The sequence below is a fragment of the Neocloeon triangulifer genome, unplaced genomic scaffold (genome assembly GCF_031216515.1).
Source record: "Neocloeon triangulifer isolate White Clay Creek 2 clone unplaced genomic scaffold, ASM3121651v1 ptg000020l, whole genome shotgun sequence".
Taxonomy (NCBI): Eukaryota; Metazoa; Arthropoda; class Insecta; order Ephemeroptera; family Baetidae; genus Neocloeon; species Neocloeon triangulifer.
In genome coordinates, this window is record NW_026775561.1 from 895781 (window position 1) to 920872 (window position 25092).

Below are 25092 nucleotides of genomic sequence, written 5' to 3' on the forward strand. Positions count from 1 at the left end.
GCAAAGGAGGCTCGGGTTTTCATCATGCAGTGACGTCACGATGACGTCAGCGGCAGCCAATCGCATTCGACCAGATGTGTCGGCAGGCCAATGCGCAGCGACCACGATCGCTTTTGCATTTCATTCCACGCAGGGCCGAGTCAAGAAAAGCACGAGCGATGTGAAGGTCGCGTTTACTTGTCGACAGACTGTCCGCGACAGACTCGGAAACCACCAAGGAAGTGAGATAGCGAGCGTCCGGAGCGGACATGGCAGCCAAGACCATTCTGATCGCCCTGCCGTGCGGCCCCAGGGAGAAACTGCCCCTGCCTCCCAGGGTGCCAGCCTTTTCCAGAACAATCGAACGCATCAAAGTCGAACCTGCCGACGACGAGGGATGCCAGAGAATCGTCAGGAAGCGCAAAATCGACTGCCTTTCCATCGAGGAGAAAATTTTGAGAAAGTGAGTTGAATTTTTAATTTGAAGAAATGAAATTTATTTCCAATTAACTCCAACTTTTGCTTACGTTGGCACTTAATTGTACTGTTTGACGGAAGTTGATAAGAAGGGGCTGCGGGCTGATAACATAATTAAAGTTTTAAGTGCCTATTTTTTTATTTAAAGTAGAAGAAACTATCATTTTTTTTCTAATTATTTGAATAAAATAAAATCCACTAAATTTGCTTCAAATATTGTAATTATGAAAGAGAATTCAAGCCTCAAATTTCCAATTTTTAATTCATATCCAAAAATAATTTATTTTTCTAAGGCTATCTTAAAATCTATAATATTTTTTAAACGGCTTGTTCAAATAAATTGTTTGTTTAAAGATGTTTTCCAGGTTGCCTATTTTCAAGGGGTACAAATCTTTATATTGCTTTATTACCTTTCGCCAGGGTCAGTGTCCTTTGACCCAGAAACTTGGTCAACATTAAAAAAGATGCCTTGGTTTACTAACTTCAACCTCCCACCAAGAAAATTAAAAAATCTTCCCTCAAATTAATTTGGCAGCACCCTTTAGTAAAAAGTTAAAAACCCTATATTATATTGAAATTATGACTAATGAATTTATTTTATAATTACTTGAGTATTTTAAAAACCAGAATAAAAAACTATCATTGATATTTGTTTGCGGAGATTCATTATATCAAAGTGTTCAAAAATGAGTTGATTTTCTCGGAAACTAGAAATATTAACAAAACCACCGTTTTCTTACTTTCAACGTTTCAACTAGACTTTTCTCAAAAATTTATGCCGTGACCTCCAATTTTTTTGTGCTAAATCTGTAGCAGGATTATCAAAAAACAGAAAACACGTTAGTGGGTCAAAAACACTTTGCCAATCCAGGTTTATTTTTTAAAATACGATTAAACGATTTTTGTGCTACTTTTACATGATCAAGCCATGTTAAATTCAAATACATTTTTCTCAAAAATTGCGCGGTTACCCCCCATTTTTAGGTTGCCAAAAAGATCCTAATGTTCCAAGCCAGTAGATTAGGGGATGATTTTGCTGCCCCATGCTCTTTAAATGTGGAAAATATTGATTGAAATACTAATGAATTTTTTTTTCTGTTCCGCAGGAAAATGAAGAATCGCGTGGCCGCGCAGACGTCGCGGGACAAGAAGAAGGCCAAGATGGACGAACTGGAGCAGCAACTGGCCGAGGCCCGCGCGCAAATCGAGCAGCTGCGCGCTGAGAACGCCGCCCTGCGCTTGGGCGGGTGCACCAGGTGCGGTGAGGAGGTGTCGAGTCGCGGACCCCAGGACTTCGTACCTGCCGTGTCGAAACCGGAACTCCCTCTGCAGAAGGGCAGGGGACCCCGGCTCGAGACCCCCTCGCTGGCCTGGTGCTCCGCCTGGGCCTTGCTGCTGCTGCTGATGGCGCGCAACCTGCAGAGCCCCAAGACCCCCGCCGCGGAGGAGGTCCCGCGGGAGCCCCCGCTGGACCGCCGGGTGGTGCGCGACCTGCGGGCCGAGAGGCTCAAGTGGTGGGGCTGCCATCAGAACTCGTGGAACCCGATGAAGATACGACCGTGACCTCTGACCTCTCCGTGACCTCCTCGTCGAGCCCCTGTCCGAGCACACTGTCAGCTGAGGACGAGCAGGAGCTGTTGCAGATGCTGAGTCAGTTGCCGAGTTCCCCCGGCGCCGCCGACCCTGGCTACGAGTCGGGCCTGCCCTCGCCCTACAGCGAGGCCGAAGACCTCGAGTTCCTCTCCGAGCTCTTCCCGGACCTCCTGTGAATAAGTGGAATAATGAACTGGGACACTGACTTGACACCAGTGACAGCATCTCTTCTCCTCATCTCTAGTTTTTAAGTGTTTGACGTAATTTGTGTATTTTATATGTTAATTTTATGGGCATGCTAATTGAAGATGAGCACTTTTCAATGCGAGTGTTAATTTTTAATCAAAATCACTACTTTGGAATTTAATTGATGTTTATTACAAGCTTATGTAAAGCTATAATACTAATAAACAAATATATAATTATGGGCTTGACAAGGATGAAATTATCATTATTTTTTAATTTAAATAACATTTGATTATATTTTAAAATAAATAAAAAAGATTGAATTGCTATTTAAATGTGTAAATTTTTTACAGTGTAATTTATATCAGGATTAATTTTTGAAACAGTTTAATATAATAAAAAATGCACCATATTTTATGAATTTAATTGACATAAAAAAACGGAATGAATGAAATTTCAAAATTTGCAACGAGCAAGAGAGCAGCTTTATTGGTCGGGGCGAATCGAGTCCTTTGACCCTGCGCAGCAGTCATACGCCGGCCGGGGTCATTGCCCTGCCTTTGACACGAGCCGCGCTAGACCAGCTGCTGTCCTACTTAAAACACAGCCATAAGAGTCGCGAGCAGCGAACGTGTTTTCTCAATAAAGACGGCGGAAATCCCCTTCGGAGGGCGCCGAAAATTAAGCCCCAATTCCTGGAAAACCGCGCGCGTCCCGCGCCGTCTGCTCGCGGCCCCAGCAATGACTAATGAGGAAAATTGGAACAAAAAAAGAAGTAGAAAGGGTGCGCAGCCATAAGGGGCGGGGCCTCTGACGCACAATTACCGGTATGAAGGCGGTTTTTGCTGAAAAACCGGTTAACCGTCCGGTAAAAGTGGCGAAAACCGGCAGTTTTCTTCCAAAATCCGGTTAACCGCCGGTTTTTGACCAAATCGGTTATACCGATTTTACTTTTTTCCGTACCGGTTGGCCAGGTGAACCGCATCGTTAGGCGAGACCGGTTCAAAGTCTGGTTTTTCAATTCAAACTATAACACGCGAGCAGGTGGACGGACCGAGAAAGAAGGAAAGAGGAGAGTCGGACACGGCCGCGCGGACGAGACTTGGAGCTGCGACATGTTTTGCGCTGCTTGACCTGGACAGGGCGCGTGCGAAATGGCAGGCGTGTTCGACATTGAGCTGCACGACGCCGAGAACGTCGTGGTCGACGACTCGGACGACGATGCCATCGAGGTCGAGGAGGTGCGTGTGTGTCTGCGCGATTCACCCGAATCTTTTCCTCTCTAGCACCGGACGTGGGCCTTTGAGGAGAAAAAAACCGGCGCCCGAACTGAAGAAAAGGGCCGAGCGTTGATATCAAACTTCAAACCGCACTTTCTCCCTAGAAGAGAAAGGATTCGGCAATCTGTTACACGAATTCCTCGGGCACGTCTTGGGAGATTCTTTCAACACGCCCTCGACGTCTGTCCTGCCGCCGCAGTTTCGGTTTATTTTGGTTTTCGCGAAATTAAAAATACAGACCGAGGCTCTCGTAAAAATTCCCGTAACTTTCTTTTATTACATAATTAAGTGCTGCGTTTGCATCTCGCAGGTTGTTGTTGTTTCAAGGTCTGAGAGCTCAATAATTAGCAGAAATAAAAATACGTTCATCACGCCAAAGCCGAGTGATGTGGAAAAAATTAGCGAGTAAAATTGTTGCTCGGAAGATTTCAAAATTGTCTGCAGAGGCCATTTTTGTTTGAATTGGGTTTTAAAAGGCCTGATAAGCCAAGATAAGGACCGCGGCCTTGAATTTATGGAAAATTTACAATTATATTTTCATTCGCCGAGAAAAATTGCACTCAAGGTCTTATTATTGAATGAAGCGTCGAGAGAATTCTACACTTTTGTATCAATTGAATAATTTATTCATGTTATTTTCGCAGGTGGACTTTGAGAATTCTACACATTTCAACGGACTGATCGAGTAAAATCTAGAACTTTTTTTTATTTAAATTTCAAATGTAATAAAACTTTTTTTAAAGTGAGGAGGGGGTGGAAACTGTCCAGCTGTCTGAGCAGACGGTCAACCCTGGTAGCGAAAAAGCGGGGCCGCAGGACTTCGAGCTGCGCAAAGTCCTCGGCAAGGGCGGCTACGGAAAAGTTTTTCAGGTGATTTGAAAAATAAAATACAATTTTGTTCGCACCTCTTAAGCCATAAAGCACAGGTTGGTGAATTTAAATTAAAATTCTGGTGAAATGTTTTAATAATTTGACGTAAAAGTAAAAACGAAACGGAAGTTTGAACTTCAAAATTGAATATTTTGGGCTCAATTTGGGATACAGAAATGCGGCTGGTTTCAAAAATTTTCTTCATACCTCCTCTTCAACCCTGAGAGGTCAAAGGTGAAGGTCAATTTCTAGAGGTCACAGATAAAAAAAATTTACAAGGAAAAAAGATATTAATGTTTACATTTCTTGTACTTGTCATCTTCATAAAATGGCCTTCTCTGAATTATTTGAACTGTCAGGGTTCATAAGAAGGTAAAAACATTGAATATATTTGTTTCTAGGCGCAATTTCTTTATCTCAAAGAGAATCCGAGATATTCAATTCTTAACTTGAAAGTTCAGTTGCGTTTTTCCGGGGAAAGTGTTGGCCTTTTCAATAGTTTTATCCGGTTAATTTATGTTCAATTTTCACCAATTTATTTATTGGAGCATAAAATTCATAGTTACATTAAAATTAATATCAGAGTTAATTAAATGTTATATCAATAAATTTTCCAAAAATCAAACAATCATCAAATTTTATCTCTCAAAACTCAAAACCCTTATTATTTCATTTCTTTAATTAAAAAAAAACCCAGGAAATTTAAGAGTTATTGTTGCTTGTCCGCAGGTGAGAAAAGTGTCTGGCAAGGACAAGGACACGATTTTTGCGATGAAGGTGCTGCGGAAAGCGTCCATCATGAGGAACCAGAAGGACACGGCCCACACCAAGGCCGAGAGGAACATTCTCGAAGCGGTCAAGGTGACTCATTTTTTTTTCTAACAAACTTAATTTGCAAACATAATTTTCTTGCTTGTCACAGCACCCATTCATCGTGGACCTCATTTACGCCTTCCAGACTGGGGGGAAATTGTACTTGATTCTCGAATACTTGAGCGGAGGAGAATTATTCATGCACCTCGAGCGCGAGGGCATCTTTCTAGAGGACACAGCCTGGTAAAATCTGAAAAAAATTACAATTCTTTTGACACAGTTAAAAAAACAGTTAAAAAAAATCAGGATTAATCCAATAAAAATAAAATTTTATTAAATTTATTTAACTATTAATTTAATAATAATTAGAGACGAATATTGATTACAGTTTTAGTTTTCAATGTTGATTTCAAAATTTTCAAATCTAGTTTTATATCGAAGATTGACAAAAAAGTTTTGATTTTGATTTGCAGCTTTTACCTGTCTGAGATAATTTTGGCCTTGGAGCATCTCCACATACAAGGCATCATTTATAGGTAATTAAATTATTCTAAATTTAAATTTTGAAAAATTCAAACCTTTCTCTCCGCAGAGATCTCAAGCCTGAGAACATCCTGCTGGATGCGCATGGTCACGTCAAACTGACAGACTTTGGACTCTGCAAGGAGCAGATCCAGGAAGGAATCGTTACCCACACTTTTTGCGGCACCATCGAATACATGTAACTTTTTTTATTTCAGCAAATTTTCTTTTATTTCTTTTTTATTAATTAGGGCGCCCGAAATCTTAACCCGAAGTGGACATGGAAAAGCAGTAGACTGGTGGTCCTTAGGGGCCCTTATGTTTGACATGCTCACTGGTGCTGTAAGTCCTGAAATTCACCTGAAAATATTTTGATATTAAAAAATTAAAAAATTCCAGCCCCCGTTTACTGCGGAAAACCGCAAAAAGACAATTGAGAAGATCTTGCGGGGCAAGTTGCTGCTGCCCCCTTACCTCACCCCCGACGCAAGGGACCTCATCAGGAAACTCCTCAAGGTGACAAATCAATTAAATTGAAAAAAAGATTACTAAAAATCATTTGCAGAGACAAGTGAGTCAGCGCCTGGGGGCCGGACCCTCGGATGCAGACCCCATCAAAAACAGCCCCTTCTTCAAACATATCTGCTGGCCGGACGTGCTCGCCAGAAAGTACGACCCACCTTTTAAGCCTACATTGGTGAGTTGTTTAAAAAATTTACAAAATACAAATTTTTACCAAAAATATTTCAGTCGAGTGACGACGACGTGTCGCAGTTCGATACGAAATTCACCAAGCAGACGCCCATCGACTCCCCGGACGAGTCGACGCTCAGTGAGAGTGCCAACCTCGTGTTCCAAGTAATTCATTTTTTTTTATATATAATTTTGATGAAGTTGGGATCCATTGAAGGGATTGACAAGTTTTGCAGAAATGATGATAAATATTGAGATTTTTGGCATAAATATTATTTATTTTGTGTGCTTTACTTGAAAGTACATATTAAGTTTTTTCCAAATTAAAGTAAAAGAAAAATGCCCATCCGGAAGCTATCTTGGATTTTATAAAATCTAGTTAATTAAGACAAATTAATGGTTCTTGTTGGAATATTGAGATGATAGTTTCAAAAATGAAAGAGGCCATTTTTATCGTCATATTGACCATCTCAGTAGGCCTGTTGGACAGAATTAAGGAGTTTTGTAAATTGGCCATGATAATTTTTCTATTGGTCCAAAAATTAAAAACTTTGGCAAAAATTAAAGCCTAGAAATAAAATTTTCATAAATTTTTGAGGTTTTTTCCAAAAATTGTTCCATAAATGGCAGGCATGTAAAATATTATTTATTTGTTTGCCCCCTTAATGAGGTGTACATTTTATTTTCACAAAAATTTTAAGGACATTGTGTGATCCTGACTGAAAGTTTCAAATTTTCATTTTAAGCTGTTCTTGCTAAATTAATTTGCTATAATTATGCTTTTGTTTCTAATTAAGGACGTTTTATTTATTCATTTAATATTTTTTGATCCACTTTATTAAACATGTAAATTTGTGTCAGGGGTTCACCTACGTGGCTCCGTCAGTGCTAGAGGAAATGTACAAGCCGCAGGTGGTGAAGGCGCGGTCGCCGCGGAAGGGGATGCGGCTGCCGTTCAGCCCGCGCCACCAGCACTTGCTGCACCAACAAATGTCCCCCGGCGGATTCTTCGACCAGCGGCTGATCGGCCACCAGATGCCAACCACGAGCGCGCACGCCCAGCAGGAGGAAATGATGGACATCCCTCAAGTATAGTCAGTTGGAAATCTAATAATTTTACTCAATTTCGTTTCTAATAAAACGCAATGTTCGCAGGCGGTGGCTGAACTTAGAGGATAATAACGAATTGATTGTTGGTTGACTGATTGGTCGGCGACCCTGCATTTGGGGGATGCTCAGTCTTGAGGCTAGTCAGTCAGTCCGTCGGCCAGGGACTAAAGACGCCGGCTCAATTTTTGATACTTTGGTGTGTGTTTTGTTCTTGTATTAATTAAGTAAGTGCCTACACAGAGCGACGAATGCGATCCCTCGATTCAAAATTAGTTAGAATTCACACAATATATGTATAATTCACTCCCGATCTTGAGTCGAAACTCACAATTTTTGTAAGTCACTGGAAAAGACTCTGGTTTTTTGTATCAAGCCTTTTGTACCGTGAAATAATGATTTGTTGATAAAAGACCGTAACTGAATTTGAGATTTTTTTAGACAAATTATTTATTGTCCGCTCCGGGAGCCGATTCGGACGTCGATTAATTAAAAAGTGATCAAGACAAGCACGCTACATATTAATTTATTATTGATTGAGTTTGTAGGGCTGCGGTACAATTAGAGCAGCCGGACATGCCCCATGTTAAAAGTAAATGTTTTGTACATAAATATGCGCACACACTTGTATATATTCGAGATTGGCTTGCAATTGGACGAGAATATATATATTTAGAAATCACCGTGCACACCCGTTGCGTTTGATTAGTTAAGTCGAAAGTCTTCCCGCTGCTTTGTGAGGCCATGTCCGTTTAGTTTGTTCGTTTTAACCCAACAATGCAGTCTTGATTGATGGATTTTAATAAATTTTGCATAAAAAAAAAACAAATTACAAAAGCCTGTCGAGTAGCTCGCATGCAAATAAATAAAACAATAATATTATGTGAAGTAATCAATAAATAACTATTCAATAAAACGCCTTCTTCGCTTATTCTAAATGAAAAAACCTAGAGATAATTTTATTAGTTATTTTAACACTTGAAAGAAACATTTAAGAGTAAAGTTCCTGGGCCCGTTTGTAAATGTCCTCGATGATGGTGATGCTCTTGTTGAACCTTTTTTCATTGGCGAACGCGGCCTTGACCCAGTCCTGCTTGACCTGGCGCCAGTGCATTTTGTGCTCCTCCAGCAGCGATTCGTCATCCTCCTCCTGCCACAAATGCCAACTTTTAATAATGCAAATCTGAAGAAAAAAATGTGCAAACCTGTTTGACGACGATTTCGCCCGTCGCCCTCTGGGGCAGTTTGTGCGGAACTCGGCAATGGGCGTCCGTCTTCTGCTCAGGTTGCGGCATTTTCCGCACAGGTTTGCCCAGCTCGTCGCTGGCGTAGTCCATGAAGTCAAACTCGTCGTCGCTTTCGTACAAGCTCGCCCTGAAATCAAAGAACCAATTGGATAATCTTTCAGGGATCAATATTTTGACGAGGGAGAATCCTGATCAGACACTGACCAATTCCTTGACCTCAGCTGACCTGACCCTTGTTTGAAAGAGCTTGTCAAGAGAATAGATTTTGTCTTTAGGTCTACCAGAAGGTCAAGGGTCGCCTCAATAATAATAGGCACATAATTTGATTAGTCTTGTCAAGACGGTCACATTTTGTCATTACCAACATATGCCTAAAACCAACTATAGTCTTGCAAGACCGACAAGCCTAAAATTAATAAAAAAACGATGTAAAATTTGAAGAATTTTTCGTACCTGGGGGCTTGTCTGGGCTTGTTGGCCATCCAGGCCCTGCACACAGGGTACAGGGCCGACTTGTCGTTGAACTGGGCGAGGTCGACGCTGCGGTCGAACAACTTCATGACGTACGAGTGGTGGGTGCCGCCCGTCTCCAGGGGGTCGCGCCGCCGCTTCTTCTTGGACGGACTGCCCGGCGTGTCCGACTTGCGGTTTGGTGTCGGCGACTCCCGTCCGTCGCTGCTCAAAATTCAAAGTGGGGCAAATTAAATCATTTGTATTCCTGAATGTGTAAGAAGAGCAAATTTTGTGACCAACGTCACATTTGGAACTGAAATATTTGCACTATTTAAAAGGTTAAAACAGGGCATCAAGTTCTCGCGTCAAAATAGTTTTGATCTTGATAGCGTTGGTGGAACTTTTCCGACACAGAATCACCTTAAAATTTGTTTATGAGTAGAATTATTTCAGTTTTTACCAAATTAAGAAATTTTCCAATTAATTTTTTCCTTGATCTTCAAATTTCAATTTTGTTTGGCCGAAAACGGTGGACTTCCGTCCAAACCCTCATCTGAAGCTTAAGATTGCGAACTTTTATCCCAATTTCATCATGAAATTTGATCTCTTTTTGCATAAAAAAAAAAAAATATAACTAGAGCAAACCTTTAAAATGATCAAATTTAATTTTGCAGAGAAAAATTGAAACTCACACGTCGTCGACGATAAAGTGTTCGGAAGGCGGCGAGCGCGGGGGCCGCACCACCTCCAGCTCGACCTCCTCGCGGGCCACCTTGCTGAGCAGGGTGGTGAGGCGGCTGCGCGCCATCGACAGACTGGCCACCGACTGCGGCGCCGCCCCCGCCGCCTCCTCCACCGCCTCCTTGGCCGGCGAGCTCAGCAGCTGGTCCACGGCGGCCGCCACCTCCGCCTCCGTGTCCATGTCTGCAAAAAGTGCAAAACCAAAATCAATTCGGCCATTCAATAAAAATAAAAGGAGATCTTGATTCCATTTTAAACTGAAAAACAGCAATTTTTGAATTTTCAATCACTCCAAATTTCAGCCATTACTATTTTTTGGTTTTAAAAAAGCGTTACAACGGCTGAAAATATTCTGTTCGGATGACTGGAGAATGGAAATTTGTTTTATTCAGTTTATAAATGTATTCCATAAAATATTATATAAAACTTGGAAACATTGGTATTTTTCAGCACTAACGCAAATATGGAGCGAATTAATTTATATTCATAATGTATTGTGTAAAAACTGATTTTCCAAATAATTTATTCGCACGAATTTTTAATAAATTTAACACCAAAATTAGGTTTTAATTAAAGCCTTTTCAGGGCTGATATTTGTACAAATAAAAAGTTTTCAAGTGTTTGTTGGAGAAAAAATAATTTACTTCATAATGTACATGAGTGTGAAAAGTTTTATTTCTCAAAATGCGATTTTATAATAAATTTTACAGCACAATTGGATTATTAACCCTAATCTGAGAAGATTCTTTTTTGAATTAAAACGAAATTCTTTTTTTTAGGTTGACGAACTCACAAAAAACAGCAATTATTTTTATTGCTCTGGTATGACTTTTGCGTTTCACGCCAATTTTCACTTTTGAGATGTGAGAAGGTGACACGGCCAGCGCTACTTTTTGCAAACAATAATGAAAACGAAAATAACGACGCGCATCCTGGATTGTTGCAGAGCGTGAAATTGCGAGCACAGTGAAAAGCAAACTGCGTTTTCACAAATCGGGAATAAATCTAATGAAAAAGTTGAAAGTATAATTCAACAATTTGCATAAAAAATTATTATACCTAATTAATTAAATAAATAACAAACCTTGGAATTACTCCTTTGGCTAAAAAAATTCCGAAAGACTTAAAAAATCAGCAAAATATTTGGCAATTAGTGAAAAATATTCGCAATCTTATCCGCGGAGAAGGTCGGAAGCAGATTTGTTTTACCCTGACGCAGCCCCTCCCCTCCCCTCCAACCTGGCGAGCGCTTCCCTGCCCGCGAAAATCTTTCGCACTTTGCAGCGCGCGGGGATTATGTGCAGATCGGCGCCCACCAAAGGTCAGTCGCAGCAAATTTCCTTTCTTGCATTAATTGAACCAACTCGATTTGTTTCAAATATGATAAAAAAAGCTTCATTTTATAATTTTACTTAAATTTAACTCATCGGAAAATACCAAATTTCCATTCGTTTCAAAGAAAAATGGGGCATCTTTTGGCTATCTCACTATCAGATTTTTCAAAGGTGGCCTATTTTTAAGGGGTACAAAACTTTACAATATAATTTGACCTTTTACCAGGGTCAATCTTGCAACCTTTAAGAAAAGATACATTGCTTGATTAGCTCGAATCTCCGACCGAGATAATTAAAAAATCTTTACCCAAATCAATAATCTAGCAGCAGTTTTAATAAACCCTTATTTATCTCCAGCGGCCATATTGGAATTTGATAAATTTGAAATTTTTTCTTTGCTTGATTATTATTGAAACCAAAACACGAGCTAACATGAATAAGTTTGAAAAAAAAATCAATTAAATCAAAGTGCTCAAAACATCAAAACATAATTTTCAATGACACAGGAAAAATGTAGTATACAAAAATATTTTTTTCAAATTTGCAACATTCAATTGAATATTTTGTTTAAAATTTACTGACAATTTTTTTTATACTAAAATGATCAGTTTCCATTCACGACCCCTCTTCCCAGAGATGGATTCATGTTTTTTAAATAAATAATTTTATAAATTTTGATTCAAAATTTTGAATTAATAATGAAATGATTTCCCATGAAAGATTGCAAGGGATCATCTTCTCATTAGGCTAAACGAGTTGTTATATTATTTTGTTTGACAGGATCACGATCTTGTTTCGCGGCTGCTCAAGTCATGAGATCCACTTTACATTTCCCTAACAAGGTTAAGGCGATAAATGAACAAATGTTCCTATTCAGCGGAGAAGCATTTCACGGCGATCAAAGGTCGGCCAATTACATCCGCATTTCCTCTTTTCGCTTATGCGATCATCAAACTTTCATTATTAGGTCACCTGGGTCACAACTGACCCTCGATTTCAAAACTCCGGCCGTGAGATTTCCATTTACAATAATTTTAATCAGTACAACAGAAACTTTCAAGCTCAGATATTTGAATGGCACTTTGAATTTATAAGAATTTTAAATTAAATTAAATTTTCTCACCAACGTCGGGAACGATGAATTCCGTGGGCTCTGCCGGCTGCTCGTCTTCCTTGGCCTTTCCTTTCGCGGCACTTCGACGTTTCGGCGGCATTTTGATTCAGATTGATTAATTCTTCAGCAAACTCTGAAACCCGATTAGAAATAAATTAAGAAATCGAAAAACCGCCAAGAAAATAATATCAGAAATGCATTCATCGAGATGGCAAATTTTCGTCATATTCTGAGGTGAAATTGGCGAGAAACGGAATGAAATATGGAAGAAAGAAACTTTGATTTGAATTTACCTTCAAGATTATTGCTCTGAACCGAGTGGAAAAGCGGAAAATCACAATTTCCGACGAGCAGACTGTGTTTGTTTACAATTTAGCCGGATTGTTTAGCGTCAAAACAGAATCGGCCAATCAGAGGCCGAGGTTCGAATTTTTGAAAATTCTGGCGCGAAAGCATCGTGCTTTTTGAAATGGGCCGTGATTACGTTAAATAATTGCTTCCTCTTTCCTCCGCGGTTGATAAAGAGTGCTTTAATTTCATGTTTCAGATAAATAAAATAAAATGAGCGTGTTTTACGTGTCAAACCTGCACCTGAGCCCTGGCAGGTACCAAATAGGCGACTTTGAGGAAAAATGGGACAAAAAATCAAACGACCTTTGGAAAAGCTGCCCAAGCTCGGCGTCCAGCCAGGACCAACTCGTCAAAGGCAAATCGCCGCCCTTCCTGCGCCAGGTTCGGACAAATTATAATTTAAAAAAATACATTTTCAAAAAAATATTGATGCGCAGGTGGGCGCGGCCGTGGTGGGCAGTTGGCCGTGCCTGGCAAGCGGCGCCAGTCTGGGCTTCATCACGCCGGCGCTGCCCCTGCTGAGAAGTCCCATGGAGACGGTGGTCGTGTCCGAGGACACGCTGTCGTGGGTGGCGAGCGTCCTGATGCTCGGCGCCCTCCTCGGCGCCGCCCTTTCAGGACCGCTGCTCGCCCACGGCCGCAGAACCACCCTTTGGATCGTCGCGGGGCCCCTCGCCTTTTCGTGGGCCGCCCTGGCGCTCGCCCACGCACCCTGGCCCCTCCTCCTCACGCACTTTGTACAAAACTCCTTTTTATTAATATAAACTTCATTAAAATACATAAATTTTAGTCAAAAAATGTAATTCCAAAATAATTATTTACAAAACTTTTTCCTATATAATATTTGTTTCAAATTTTGAAATGGTTTTAAAATAATTTTCATCATTGGCTACATTAAAAAAATTATAATAAAAGCAGCTCTTGTCAATTATTTAACAAAAATTTTATAAATTTTTTTATCGCACTAAAAATTTATTTGAAAAATAGATTTTATAATTTTTATTTTATCCAATTGTATTTTATTTCCTGAAAATACTAAAACTCAAATTTCTAGTTGTTTGGCGTGTGCATGGGCATCATCGGCGACGCCGTGCAACTGTACGTGAGCGAAATCTCGCACCCGAGCCACCGCGGCGCCCTCGGCTGCATCCCCATCCTGATGTTCAACGCCGGCACCCTGGCCTGCTACACGGCCAGCCTCTTCCTCGAGTCCTGGAGAAACTTGGTAAAACCCAACCAAATTCTTAATTTTTGTTCAATTCTAACTGTGAATTTGTCCAGGCGTGGTTCGGGGTGGTGCTGACCCTGCCCGGGATCATCCTGCCCGCCCTGATTCCAGAGTCACCTTCGTTTTTGGCCTCCAAACAGAAGCTGGACGTGGCCCTGGCCGCCCTGCAGCGTCTCCGAGGCCTCGACTGGGATTTGAACGCGGAGCTGGACGAGCTGCTGCGGCTGCAGCCGGTGGCCGCCACGTGGGGTGGCCGCCTGGCCGCGTTGAGGGCGGCGGCCAAGCCGATCCTGCTGGTCGGCATGGTGAGGGTGTCGAGCCGGCTGTGCGGCATCAGGGCGGCCATGGCCTACCTGCAGCCGGTGCTGGCGGCCACGGCCTCCTCCGTTTCGGCCGAAACGGCCACGGTGGTGGCCGGCGGCCTGCAGTGGGTCGCGACGCTGGCCGCCTGTTTCTTGCTGGACCGGTGCGGCCGCCGCGTGTTGCTGGTGGCCTCGCAGGCCGTCATGGCGGCCGCCCTGGTGGGCGTGGCCGCCGGCCCCGGGGGGCCGTGGCCGCTGGCCGGGCTGGGCCTGTTCGTGGTGGCGAACGCGGTGGGCCTGGGCCCGGTGTCCAGCCTGCTGCTGGGGGAACTGGTGGCCCAGCAGCACCGCTCGGTGGCCACCTCGGCCACCGGGGCGGCCAGCTGGGTGGCCGCCTTCCTCGTCACCAAGACCTTCTTCGACCTGGAGCGCCTGCTGGGGGGCGTGCAGGCCGTGCTGGGCTTGTACGCGGCCTGCTGTGCAATGGGGGCGCTGGCCGCCGGCCTCTGGGTCCCTGAAACTCGAGGGGCGTCGCCGCTGCAAATCGAAAACCTCTGCCAACAACCTCAACAACCGTCTCAGCCTGCCTGAATTATGGAATTCTGCAATCTCAATAAGATGAACTCTGTGCCAAGATATCAAAGTTGAATCTAAATATATTTATGAAACTATGTTTTAATATTTTTCTGTATTAAGTTCCTATTAATAAATTGAACAAAAAAAAAATCAGCCTTTTCCCCATTTTAAACCGCAGGATGGAACTTGACGTGCTGGTCGAGCTGCTGCTTGGTGCGGAAACTCTGCGGGCACAACTGGCACCGGTAGGGCGTCTCGCCAGTGTGGATGCGTCGGTGGCACTTGAGGGAACTCTGCTGGGTGAAGGAGCGCGGACAAAAGTCGCAGAGGAAGGGCCTGGAGTTGGTGTGGATGCGCCGGTGCTGCGTCAGGTTCTCGATGCGGGCAAAAGCGTGGCCGCAATCTTTGCAGACGTGATTCTTCTCTCCGGTGTGCATCATGACATGCAGCTTCAGATGACCGGCTGTTATAAAGGAAGAACCGCAAACCTGAACGTTAATTAACAATTTTAGTAGGAAAATGAAATTAATTTAAAATAATTACTTGACAGAGGTGAGGTCGGAGTTTCCTGTGGATGTTGTCGACGTGCAGTTTCACGCTGAACTTTGAGCAGAGTTTCTTGCCGCACTCGGGGCATTCAAAAGAAACCTTCTCCTTCGAGTGCGTCTCTTGAACGTGCTTCCGGCGCTCCTCTTTTGTTTCGAACCGTTTGAAGCAAACACTGCACATGAGCACCCCTTCGTGTTTCCGCAGCTTGTGCTGTTGCAGAGCGAAGCTGGTGCTGAATTTTCGCTTGCAGATTTCACACCAGCACGACTTGAATCTGAAAATTTGTGCAAATAAGAAAATTTGGACCAAATATTTGAAAATTTTTGAACTCACTTGTATTCTTCGTCCATTTTCAGGAAGTGCGCGATTTTGATGTGGTTGGTGATTTTCTGCCGGCGATAGGCCACGAAGCCGCAGAGGTCACAGGTGAACGACCTGATGTAGCACTTGACTTGGTGCACCGTGAACGCATCTTTCCCATCGATGTAGATTTTGCACTTTTCGCATTGGTGGCGGCAGAGGTGCTCGGCCGTTCGGGAGATGCGCAATTTGCCGCACTGGTTGCACAGGTGTTGGTGGGGCCGGCTGCAGTGGCTCTGCCAAAAGCCCTGGTTGGAGAATTTGGCTCCACACTGGTCGCAGTCAAAATTTCCTTTGGCGCTCACGTTGTACTCGTGGACAGTCTCCACCTTGGGCTCGGCCAAGCTCACAAATTCCGGGGCAAGAAACTCATTGGTTTTGGCAGGCTTTTCTGTTGAAGGATTCTTGATTTCATCAGATTTCCCTTGGCTTGGCTTTTTCTTCTCTTGAAGTCTGGAAACAAAACTCAAAATTAACAACAAAGCAAAACTAAAAAACATGGGACATTATCCAAGAAGCCAAACAGCAAGGTTAATTTTCAACAAGAGCAGAATGCAACAATTTTGAATTTCACTGCAATTGCAAATCAAATTTATTGACACATAAAATTCTTTCCCAAAATTAAGATACATTGCGGAGCTTAATTTAATTGAAGTTAAAAGTTAGAAGTAACGAATTAAGAATACATTCTTTACTTTAAATTTATTTTCTTTTAACTTAAACTCAAATTAAATGAAATTTAGATTTAATTAATATTTAATTTTGTGGGAAATGTGAGCCACCAAAGCAACCTTTGTGAAAAACTCGTCTTTGCAAATGTCACAGGTGAATTTCTTGCTCCCTTCGTGGTACCGCTTGATGTGGATTTTCAGCTTCTGTTCAGTCCTGACCAAAATTTTCTATTATTCGGAATAATAAAAATTACACTTCGCATTACCTCATTTTCCTGTCACAATAATTGCATTTTACAGGCAGTCATGATTACTTAAATCTTTGGAACTAGCAAAGTGACGAGAGCAATTTTTGCAGAAATGTTCATGGGGTCGCTCTTTGTGTTCAGCCAAGTTTCGGGGATAACTTGAACTGCTTCTGGCACTTGGAACACTCCAATCGCTCTTTCTCTGTTTTCATTTGAAGCGGTGACAAAAATTCTATAGAAGTTGCAACATAGGAACTTCTGCTCTCTGCAAGCCTCAAGAAAAAGAAATGAAAATATTCCAAAATAATCTACTTAGAAATAATAATAATTTTAAATTGTTCCAAAATGAAGATTTCTCTTAAAATCCGGATTTTTGATTCAAACAAGAATGAAAAGCATTCAAATAAAATAGATCTCTTCAATTTATTAGAACAATTTTACATAAAAATAAATATGTACAAAAGTACCTTAAAAAATTAATAAGCGGGATGATTATTGAGGTGCAGTTTCAGGTGGTTGTTGGAGATGAACTTCTGTGGACACAAATGACACGCGTAGGGCGTTTCCCCAGTGTGCGTCCGGCGGTGGATGTTGAGGGGTCCGCACTGCCGGAATTGCCGTCCACAGAACTCGCAGCTGTACGGCTTCTCGTTGTTGTGGATTCGCATGTGCTGCTTCAGATTCTCGATCCGCGCGAATTTGTGTCCGCAAACTTTGCACACGTGATTTTTCTCCCCGGTGTGCATCGTCATGTGGAACTCGAGCGACTTCTTCAAAGGATAACTCTTCCCGCAAACCTGCCAGTGAAAATAGTAATTACGATTTATTCTATTTTTGTTTATAAATAAAAAAATTATTAAAACTAACCGGGCAGAGGAAGGGCCGGAGCTTCTTGTGCACAACGTCGACGTGCTTGACCAAGCCGCCTTTGCAGCTGAGGATGAGGTCGCACTGGGGACACTTGACCTTCTCCTTGACCCTGGGGTGCATCTCCTTGGTGTGCCGCATGCGCTCCTCCTTGGTGGGAAACGTCTTCGTGCACTGGTGACAAATGATCTTGCCCTCGTGGACGCGCAACTGGTGCTTTTTCAGCCACTGCGGAGTTTTGAAGTCTTCGCAGCACTTTACGCACCAAGTCACAGTGGGCCTGAAATTCAAATCATTAGACGGAGAAAGCCGATTGGAAATTTGCTTACGTGTGGACAAAGCCTTTGGCAATGATGTGAGTGGCCAAACTAGACTTGGTTCGGAACTCGTCCTTGCAGATGTCGCAAACGAACCTTTCGTTGCCTTCGTGGAACCGGTAAATGTGGAGGTCCAGCTTTTCCTTCGACCTGGCAAAGTGAAATTATTAGTTTAAACTTTTTTTAAATGGAATTGAACTTTTACTTGGTCTTCCTGTCGCAGTAAGTGCACTTGTAGATGCAGTTGTGGCTGGTGTAGTCCCTGTAGGACACAAAGTACCGAAGGCAGGTCTGGCAAAAGTGAGTGTGGGGTCGCTTTTCGTGCGCAATCCACAGGTGGCGCAGCTTGAGGATTTTCTGGCACTTGGAGCACTCCAGCTTCTCGTTCTCCACGATTTCCACTTTGACAGGAACGCAGGGAAACTTTTCCTTCGATTTCCTAAAGAAAGGAAAATTAGGACAATACGGAATCTCGTTTGTCTCCAAGAAGCCAAAAGGATAAACCCAAGGTCACTTACTATTCGAATCAACAACCTTCCGCCAAGGTGATCTGACCAAGCTTGTGGTAGCGGAGTTTGTGGTTGAAGAGGGTTCGCTCCTCAGTGTAGAGGCGGTCGCACATGTCACACCTTTTTTTTTTGAAAACGTTACAGAGCAAAATATTTCCCAAAGCAGCAGGGACATTTCATCAAAACCAGGTCAAAATTACGGGCACCAAAATGCTCATCTAAAAATTCTCTTTCAAATGATGTGCCACTCACTTGAGAAAAATCTGGAAGGTCACAGGTCATGGAGGTCAATGACTTCAAGTGACCAGATCGTCATGTGCGATGCATTGTCTGATAGAAAAGCTAAAGAGAATCTCTTTTGTCATTGGGCGTTTTGTGTTAATGGGCGTTTTGTGTTAATTTAAAGAGAAAAGAGTTATTCGGGTTCAAAGTTAATTTCCAAGATGAAGGTAAAAAAAGTTTTTTTTTATTATTTTATTTAAATCGTAGGAATTTGACTACTTTTTATCAGCCTTTCATGTGTAAAATTTCACGCTCTACAAACTGGCTATGTCAGAATTTTGAAAAATGTATTGGCTAACCCGTACATTTGAGGTCAAAGGTCACGAGGTCACCGGAAGTGACCTTGACCCGTGACCTACGTTTGGGCGGCGAACAGCAAAGTTGTCGAGGGTGACGAGACGAGTTCCGCCATACCTAAATATTTGTTCTAGGAACTGAGGAAGCCGCGAGATAAGGCCGTGTGAAAAATTCAAAATTTTGGTTTTGACGAAATTGTCCCCGTTTCGGGGTTGCTCTGAAAGTTTTGGTGGCCTGACCTGAAGGCGGGGACGAGCTCGCGGTGCTGCTGCATCTTGTGCCTGCGCAGGTGGTCGGCGCGGAAGTAGGCGGCGCCGCAGAACTCGCAGACCTGCGACTTGATGCGCAGGTGCGTCTCGATGTGCTTCTGCAGGTCGTACTTGCAGGGGAAGCGTTTGCGGCAGAGCGCGCACTCGTACGGCTTGACGTGCGTGTGGCGGCTGACCTGGTGCGCCTCCATGGTGGCGCGCTTGAAGAAGCGCTGCCCGCACGCCGGACACTCGAAGCGCCGGTTCTCCTCGAAGTGGCGCTTCCGGTGCGCCCGGCACCCCGTCTGCGTCGTGAACTTCATGTGGCACAGGTCGCACTCGAACGAGTAGCTCGAGCACGTGTGCACACGCTCGTGGCTCTTCAGCAGCACCTTGTGTGCACAGGCAATTAGTCACCGCATTTCTCACTCTTCATCAGTCTCAAAAATAATGCAAATTTCAAATAATATCAAGTGGATTCCTTTTGCTTTAACAAATATGTTCCATATAGTTGAGGGAAAACGGACAATTTATAACATTTTAAACTCTGCTGATTTTTAGGTTTCATTCGGCGGAAATTTTTCAAAGGCATATGTAGTCAAGAGCAAAGTTGTAGAGGGCAACGATACGAATTAAACGATACCTGGAATTTCGTTCTACGACTACGGGAAGCCAAGTTAGAGCCTTTTTAAATTACCCAAAACCCAAATTTGTGTGTCCTGCAAAACCCATAAATCGGGTACAACTATATTTTAATGAAAACCGTCTGGAATGGTCATTAAGGTTGCGGTTAAGATCAGTTGACCCTGCCAAAATTATTTTGCATAGCTTTGAAAAGTTTACGCCGACGAGTTTCATTTTCAAAGGTTCCTTGGCTTAATCAAAATAAACGTTTGAAAAGTGGTGTTTTTGTAATTGTTTACAGAAATTTTTCTATAGCAGTGATACATATTAATCCAAACACAGTTGAGAGAAAATTTGAAAAAGCTTTTGAACCCTAAAAAATCATTAAGTTTTGGTGTATTTTCGAAAAAAAAAAAATATAAAAATTTAAACCAACATCTCATCCAGAACCATGAATTTGCCTTTTTCAAAATTTTTCAAAATAAAAGATGACTTCCACCTAGGCATATATTGTTATGATCGTGGTAACTACTTGAAAAAACATTTATAATATGGGCATTTTCTTCAAGGAGACAAAAATCAAATCGTTGCTTCAAAATTTCCCAAAATTATAAATCATTCCATTCCAAAAAACTTGTCGCTATAAGGAAAAAACAGGTAAAATTACATGAAAAACTTAAATTGTCAATATTTAATTTTAAGTTGGCATTTTAACCTCCGATTTCACAAATTGTTACATAAATTTTCGTCAGAAGTCGGAATCATTTATAATCGAGGCATTGAAAACAAAAGCTGGAAAAATTACAAAAAGCCACTTTTCAAAATGTACTTTTGGAATTGTTCGGGGGAAGATCTGAAATTTTGGTTTCGTTCTTTGATAATGTTAAACTAACATTCAAAATTTTGTGCAAATTTACAGTAAATCCAGTTTGGTTAAAAGTTGTTGGTTGGTGTCTGACCTTGGAGTAGTACGAGTTTCCGCAGGTGGCGCACTGGAAGGGCCGCTCGTCGCGGTGCTTGCGCTCGTGGTCGACGAGGTACTGCTTGCGCGAGAAGGAGCGGCCGCAGTACTTGCACAGCAGACTCATCTCCTTGCGGTGGGCGCCGTGCGCGCGCCGGCCGTGCGAGTTGAGCTCGGAGCGGCTGACGAAGCGCTTCGGACACTCGGGACACGCGACCGGAAAGTCCCGCGTGTGCTTGGCGATCGTGTGGCGGCGCAGGTCCTTGGTTTGAGCCCCGCACGCGCCACAAACGCCGCTCCTGCAATCACCAGAGCACACAACACCCCCTTCAACCCCCACTCTTTGGCTTCTTGGATTCGAGTACCCTTGCACAAAAAAAAATAAAAGGCTAAGGTTTGCAAACCGCGAACCGGCCCAAACTCTGTAACAAAAGGTCATACTCAGGCTTCTTCGGCTCTCCACTCTTCCTGCTCCTCTTTTTCGCAGGCGTTTTCACCACAAACTCTTCGTCCTCGTCGTCATCGTCACGGTCGCCTCCGTCGTCCATGCAAAAGTCATCCTCCGAGGCTTCTTTTTCACTCTCCTCGATTTCCTCCAAGGCCCGCTTCTGGCTTGTCCGACGCGAGGATCGTCTCTGGACAACCTCCCCTTTCACCTCTTCTTCTTCAGCATCAACATCGCAAACCTGCACAGATTTTTATAAAAAATCTCCTCCTTTTACGCTCTGAAGTTTCTAGACCTAACCTCATGCTTAATGCCGTCAATCAACGACAGAAGCAACGTCTCAGTCTTAACGCAAACATCTCTAAAATCGCTCAAAAGGTCAAGTTTGTAGGAACATTCGCCGCACAGGATTTTCGGCAAACGGTCCTCGATCGACACCTTTAACAACAACATTATTATTTTCTGCACAAATCAGATTTTCAAGAATTGTTTCATGTACGTTCACAGGCAGGCAGTCGGCGATCTTGTCGGCGAATTTCTTGGCCAACCCTTCGCCCTCGAAGATGTTGTGCCGCACAATGCCGATTGTGTTGGTGCCGCACAGGCGACAAAGGTTCGCCACGTTTGCCATCGCGGAAATAAATTCAACCAAGAGCTGCTCGATCGTCCTGAAAAACGACTCACCAGGGTCGCATCCACGTAATCTGCAAAAATGCAGACTTTTCTGCGGAAAAATTCAGTCAAAAGAGATATGAAAATGTGAAAAACAAACGTTCGCAGCGACTTTGGCGTCGGATCAATGGAGGCGTGGCGCGAACTAAGCAGTGCTGCAAACAGTAAGAACTATTACTAATTTCAAATTACTTTCAATTCGTATTCAAAACACTTCTGTTTATTCAACTTAAGGATTTTATTCGTGGAATTTGGTTTTGGTAATGGTTTATAAGCATTTAAAAAACATTTTAATTCTCATTGAACATATCAATTTTGTTTTGTTGGATAAGAGTGAATGAGAGATTTTGGTCTCACCACGCAGGCGCACGTGATTGATTGTGAGATGAGAAGTTAGCCGTGAGTTAGCCACTCACTTTGGGTTGAGCCTGAGCCATGGACCGAAGACCCGGTAAATCTTTACAAGGTTTATCAATTATAAAAATGATTGGTTTACTTGATGGGAAAAAATTAAAAATGAAGTTCGGCGTTTTGCTTCTTAACGCGTGTTTCAATTTCATTAAAATGCATCAAAAATTTTAATAAAAAAATTTGCAAAAAAAGCTTTAATTACATTACACGCGTTTAAAATACGATTTGAAAAGAAGAAATTCTACATTAATTGTGTGCATTTATGCGGTAAAAATGGTATTATGATATCACAAATCTCTTGCATTTTATTCAATCAGAGCTATAAAAAGGACTTTGTGTGATTCTGTGTGTCGCGGCAGCACACAATATTTGAAGTGTGAAGGCGGCGGAATTACATGCAGAGGAATGGACTCGTGGAAACATGAAATAGGTCGTTGAGTACGGTTTAAACACTAGCTCGTGGACGTATTGAAGAATTGCCTTAAATGCAGAGAATGCAAAACATTCTCGCCGCTGGCCGGTGTTGGAAAACAAATAATCATGCTCGCTTGTAAATTGAGTGAAATCGTTAGTTCAATCGCAATATCGAAAAAATATTTGACAGTTTTGACACAACAAACGAAAAACTATTAAAAGTGCGCGGCGTCAGTCTTATCGAGCTCTCCATAAATTTAAAAACTATATAATCACTGCTTTTTCGATATATTATCTCTGTTGCATTTGTTTGTAAAAATTTAATAGTAGAATTATCTTACCTCATCATTGTTCTTTGAGTCATGCTTTTCCATCACACAAGAAAAAAACACACACAAAATACAGTTGAAAAAATTAGTAGGTTTGAGTTTAAACGCAGCTTAAGGGCGGATTGAAAATTTTGTTGGCGATTAACAACGCGGTCTCATGGGCCTCCAGACGGACAAGAGCAGAAAACCTTTGGAAGCGATACACAACTAATTAAAATTTTTAAATCAAGTTTTTTGTGTTGGAAAATGCATTTAATATAAAATTAGTATTCTTTTTACTGGCTTACAGTGAATTTTGTTTAATTAACTCTAATTTTAAGCACATTACAATGAGAGGTTTATTTTTTCACAGTTGCAAACCTGGGTGGCGGTGGTGAAGCCAAATTTTGCTCATTCTCAGCATGTTCAGGCCGCCGTTGATCGCAATTAACAAGAGTTGAATGGGGCGACCGCATTTTTTGTCTTAATCGAACAAGCACGCGCGCATTCTTACTTGATGCAACTCAAAGAAAGCATAGCATCGACTCTCTGATAGAATTGTTCAATAGCAGAAGCCATGCAACGGGATTGAAGAGTGGCGGTCAATAATTAGGGGATGCCAAATAAATAGTATAACTATATTTTAAATATGCTTAATTGGCTTCAAGTTTTTATTTCAAACATTTTTCTCTGCCTTGTTTTCCTGGATAAAACTACAAAATTAATTAAAATTACCTTCATTTAAAACAATTGCAATATTTAGTACCAAAAAAATCATCATATCAAAGGTCGTCAACACCAACAATGAAAAAATTTGATTGTTTGAGCTCTCTGATTGGGTACAAGTAGTTGTACCCAATCAGAAATCTCGCAGCAACAATCAAAATTTTCTGATTAGCGGACCTTGGTCATATTTAGGATTCGAAATATTTAATTTTCTATCATAATTTGCATTATAGTCTCATTTCTGTTTGTACAATAAATAGAAAAAATACTACAGGAAAATAAATATTACGCTACCTTTCAATAAGGAACTTTTTTACTTAAGGAAGGGTAGCCGCAGGAAAATTTCAGAAAATTTTTGTCTCAACACATTGAAAATTTCCGACTGACATGAGTTTTTTCCAGGCTACATTTGGGGAAAATACTATTCATTCGAGGAATAATAAATCTTTTATGAATGAAGAGATCAGGTTTTTCGATAATCATTTCCTCGAGCATCAATTTCTTGGAACAAAATATATATAATATTTATTGATATTGACCATCATTTAATAAAATGTTTTTCAAATTAACTTTAAATCTCTTTGAAATTTTACTAGCAGTTTATTCTAATTAAATTAGTACTGTGCTATAAAATTTTTAGAGAGCGAAAAGTCGGCTCGCTCTGGAATGGGCCCCGCGGTGCCGGGGCAGGACGGACTAATCAACAAATATCCTCGGCGAGTGATATTCATCGTTGAGTATGTGTGTGTGTGTGGGTGGTTTTTGTTTTATCTTAGGAAATGTGCTGCTGTGTTTGTTTCGAGTAAAAATAAGAGCCAACAGGCACATCAAGACCTCACTTGTAGATTATCTTCTGGCAAACTCCTCATAATTGACCTGACCACCGTCACCATCGAAGGTCAGCTTCTCACCCAAGTTGGTTCATTACATGCCTAAGCTCTGCAGCTGAAATGGTAGCGCGCCATCCTTATCAAAACCCTGCATGCCATCTTCACCAAACAGCAGAAACGCCTCTCTGAACTCAGCAATTTTAGTTTCTCAGTCGGTTGGTTATTGATAATTGATATTGTTAGGATTCAACGAAGACAAGGGTCAGCAGATACAAAAGCTCTACAGTCACTCATAACTTTAAATCTTATCACCTTTAAGCTAGCAATTTTTTTATAGCACCTGCAGTCTGGGCTAAAAAAAATCATTACACATAAAATTCTAGCATTTTTTTTCTTTTTATTTCAAAGATAGATATTTTTTCAATATCAATGTTAACATACAGCAATTTCTATTTATGAGTCAAAATCTATTTAATTTAAGGAACAA

At 41.8% G+C, this 25092-nt stretch overlaps 5 protein-coding genes across 6 annotated transcripts; 3 read left to right on the forward strand and 2 right to left on the reverse strand.

Moving 5' to 3' along the window:
* The first annotated feature begins 107 nt into the window (after window positions 1–107).
* LOC132203996 (X-box-binding protein 1) lies at window positions 108–2564 on the forward strand. The gene is made up of 2 exons (XM_059632190.1): window positions 108–442; window positions 1563–2564. Exons 1-2 carry the CDS (start codon window positions 249–251, stop codon window positions 2017–2019), a joined length of 651 nt encoding a protein of 216 aa, XP_059488173.1. The 5' UTR covers window positions 108–248; the 3' UTR covers window positions 2020–2564.
* A 678-nt stretch (window positions 2565–3242) lies between these two features.
* On the forward strand, window positions 3243–8436 carry LOC132203992 (ribosomal protein S6 kinase beta-1). Its single transcript, XM_059632185.1, has 13 exons — window positions 3243–3476; window positions 4160–4200; window positions 4259–4385; window positions 5115–5246; window positions 5308–5441; window positions 5672–5734; window positions 5791–5919; window positions 5972–6062; window positions 6120–6236; window positions 6286–6417; window positions 6471–6578; window positions 7275–7507; window positions 7569–8436. Coding segments are annotated over exons 1-13 (1395 nt in total). The 5' UTR covers window positions 3243–3389; the 3' UTR covers window positions 7570–8436.
* Window positions 8424–12888, reverse strand: LOC132203995 (protein lin-37 homolog). The gene is made up of 6 exons (XM_059632189.1): window positions 12703–12888; window positions 12419–12542; window positions 9913–10144; window positions 9221–9442; window positions 8726–8894; window positions 8424–8670 (listed from the first exon to the last, which is right to left on the reverse strand). The coding sequence occupies exons 2-6, from the start codon at window positions 12507–12509 to the stop codon at window positions 8512–8514; spliced, it is 873 nt and encodes a 290-aa protein (XP_059488172.1). The 5' UTR covers window positions 12510–12542; window positions 12703–12888; the 3' UTR covers window positions 8424–8511.
* Window positions 11251–15000, forward strand: LOC132203990 (facilitated trehalose transporter Tret1-like). 2 transcript variants are annotated; one of them, XM_059632184.1, is made up of 5 exons: window positions 11251–11282; window positions 12957–13141; window positions 13198–13497; window positions 13815–13985; window positions 14042–15000. In XM_059632184.1, exons 2-5 carry the CDS (start codon window positions 12971–12973, stop codon window positions 14879–14881), a joined length of 1482 nt encoding a protein of 493 aa, XP_059488167.1. In that variant the 5' UTR covers window positions 11251–11282; window positions 12957–12970; the 3' UTR covers window positions 14882–15000. The 2 variants fall into 2 exon arrangements, with proteins under 2 accessions (XP_059488167.1, XP_059488166.1); XM_059632183.1 differs by lacking the exon at window positions 11251–11282 and having other exon boundaries at window positions 12915–13141.
* On the reverse strand, window positions 13677–23227 carry LOC132204071 (zinc finger protein 271-like). The gene is made up of 15 exons (XM_059632318.1): window positions 23083–23227; window positions 21744–21968; window positions 21545–21682; window positions 21241–21485; window positions 20798–21098; window positions 19206–19606; window positions 18084–18317; window positions 17891–18028; window positions 17562–17841; window positions 17180–17491; window positions 16580–16674; window positions 15749–16228; window positions 15410–15689; window positions 14027–15354; window positions 13677–13972 (listed from the first exon to the last, which is right to left on the reverse strand). The coding sequence occupies exons 1-14, from the start codon at window positions 23113–23115 to the stop codon at window positions 15034–15036; spliced, it is 3483 nt and encodes a 1160-aa protein (XP_059488301.1). The 5' UTR covers window positions 23116–23227; the 3' UTR covers window positions 13677–13972; window positions 14027–15033.
* Between the last annotated feature and the right edge of the window lie 1865 nt (window positions 23228–25092).

Coding starts and splice junctions, on each gene's coding strand:
- LOC132203990 (XM_059632184.1), top strand. CDS start 12,971: ATGAGCGTGTTTTACGTGTCAAACCTGCACCTGAGCCCTGGCAGGTAC. Junction 13,498..13,814: donor CCCTCCTCCTCACGCACTTT/GTACAAAACTCC, acceptor TCAAATTTCTAG/TTGTTTGGCGTGTGCATGGG. Junction 13,986..14,041: donor TCGAGTCCTGGAGAAACTTG/GTAAAACCCAAC, acceptor GAATTTGTCCAG/GCGTGGTTCGGGGTGGTGCT.
- LOC132203996 (XM_059632190.1), top strand. CDS start 249: ATGGCAGCCAAGACCATTCTGATCGCCCTGCCGTGCGGCCCCAGGGAG. Junction 443..1,562: donor GAGGAGAAAATTTTGAGAAA/GTGAGTTGAATT, acceptor TCTGTTCCGCAG/GAAAATGAAGAATCGCGTGG.
- LOC132203995 (XM_059632189.1), bottom strand. CDS start 12,509: ATGCCGCCGAAACGTCGAAGTGCCGCGAAAGGAAAGGCCAAGGAAGAC. Junction 10,145..12,418: donor ATTCATCGTTCCCGACGTTG/GTGAGAAAATTT, acceptor CACTTTTTGCAG/ACATGGACACGGAGGCGGAG. Junction 8,671..8,725: donor GCGAAATCGTCGTCAAACAG/GTTTGCACATTT, acceptor CATTTGTGGCAG/GAGGAGGATGACGAATCGCT.
- LOC132204071 (XM_059632318.1), bottom strand. CDS start 23,115: ATGGAAAAGCATGACTCAAAGAACAATGATGAG. Junction 19,607..20,797: donor GAAACTCGTACTACTCCAAG/GTCAGACACCAA, acceptor TGTGCACACAAG/GTGCTGCTGAAGAGCCACGA. Junction 17,492..17,561: donor TCCGGCCCTTCCTCTGCCCG/GTTAGTTTTAAT, acceptor TTTCACTGGCAG/GTTTGCGGGAAGAGTTATCC.
- LOC132203992 (XM_059632185.1), top strand. CDS start 3,390: ATGGCAGGCGTGTTCGACATTGAGCTGCACGACGCCGAGAACGTCGTG. Junction 4,201..4,258: donor CATTTCAACGGACTGATCGA/GTAAAATCTAGA, acceptor CTTTTTTTAAAG/TGAGGAGGGGGTGGAAACTG. Junction 6,579..7,274: donor GTGCCAACCTCGTGTTCCAA/GTAATTCATTTT, acceptor AATTTGTGTCAG/GGGTTCACCTACGTGGCTCC.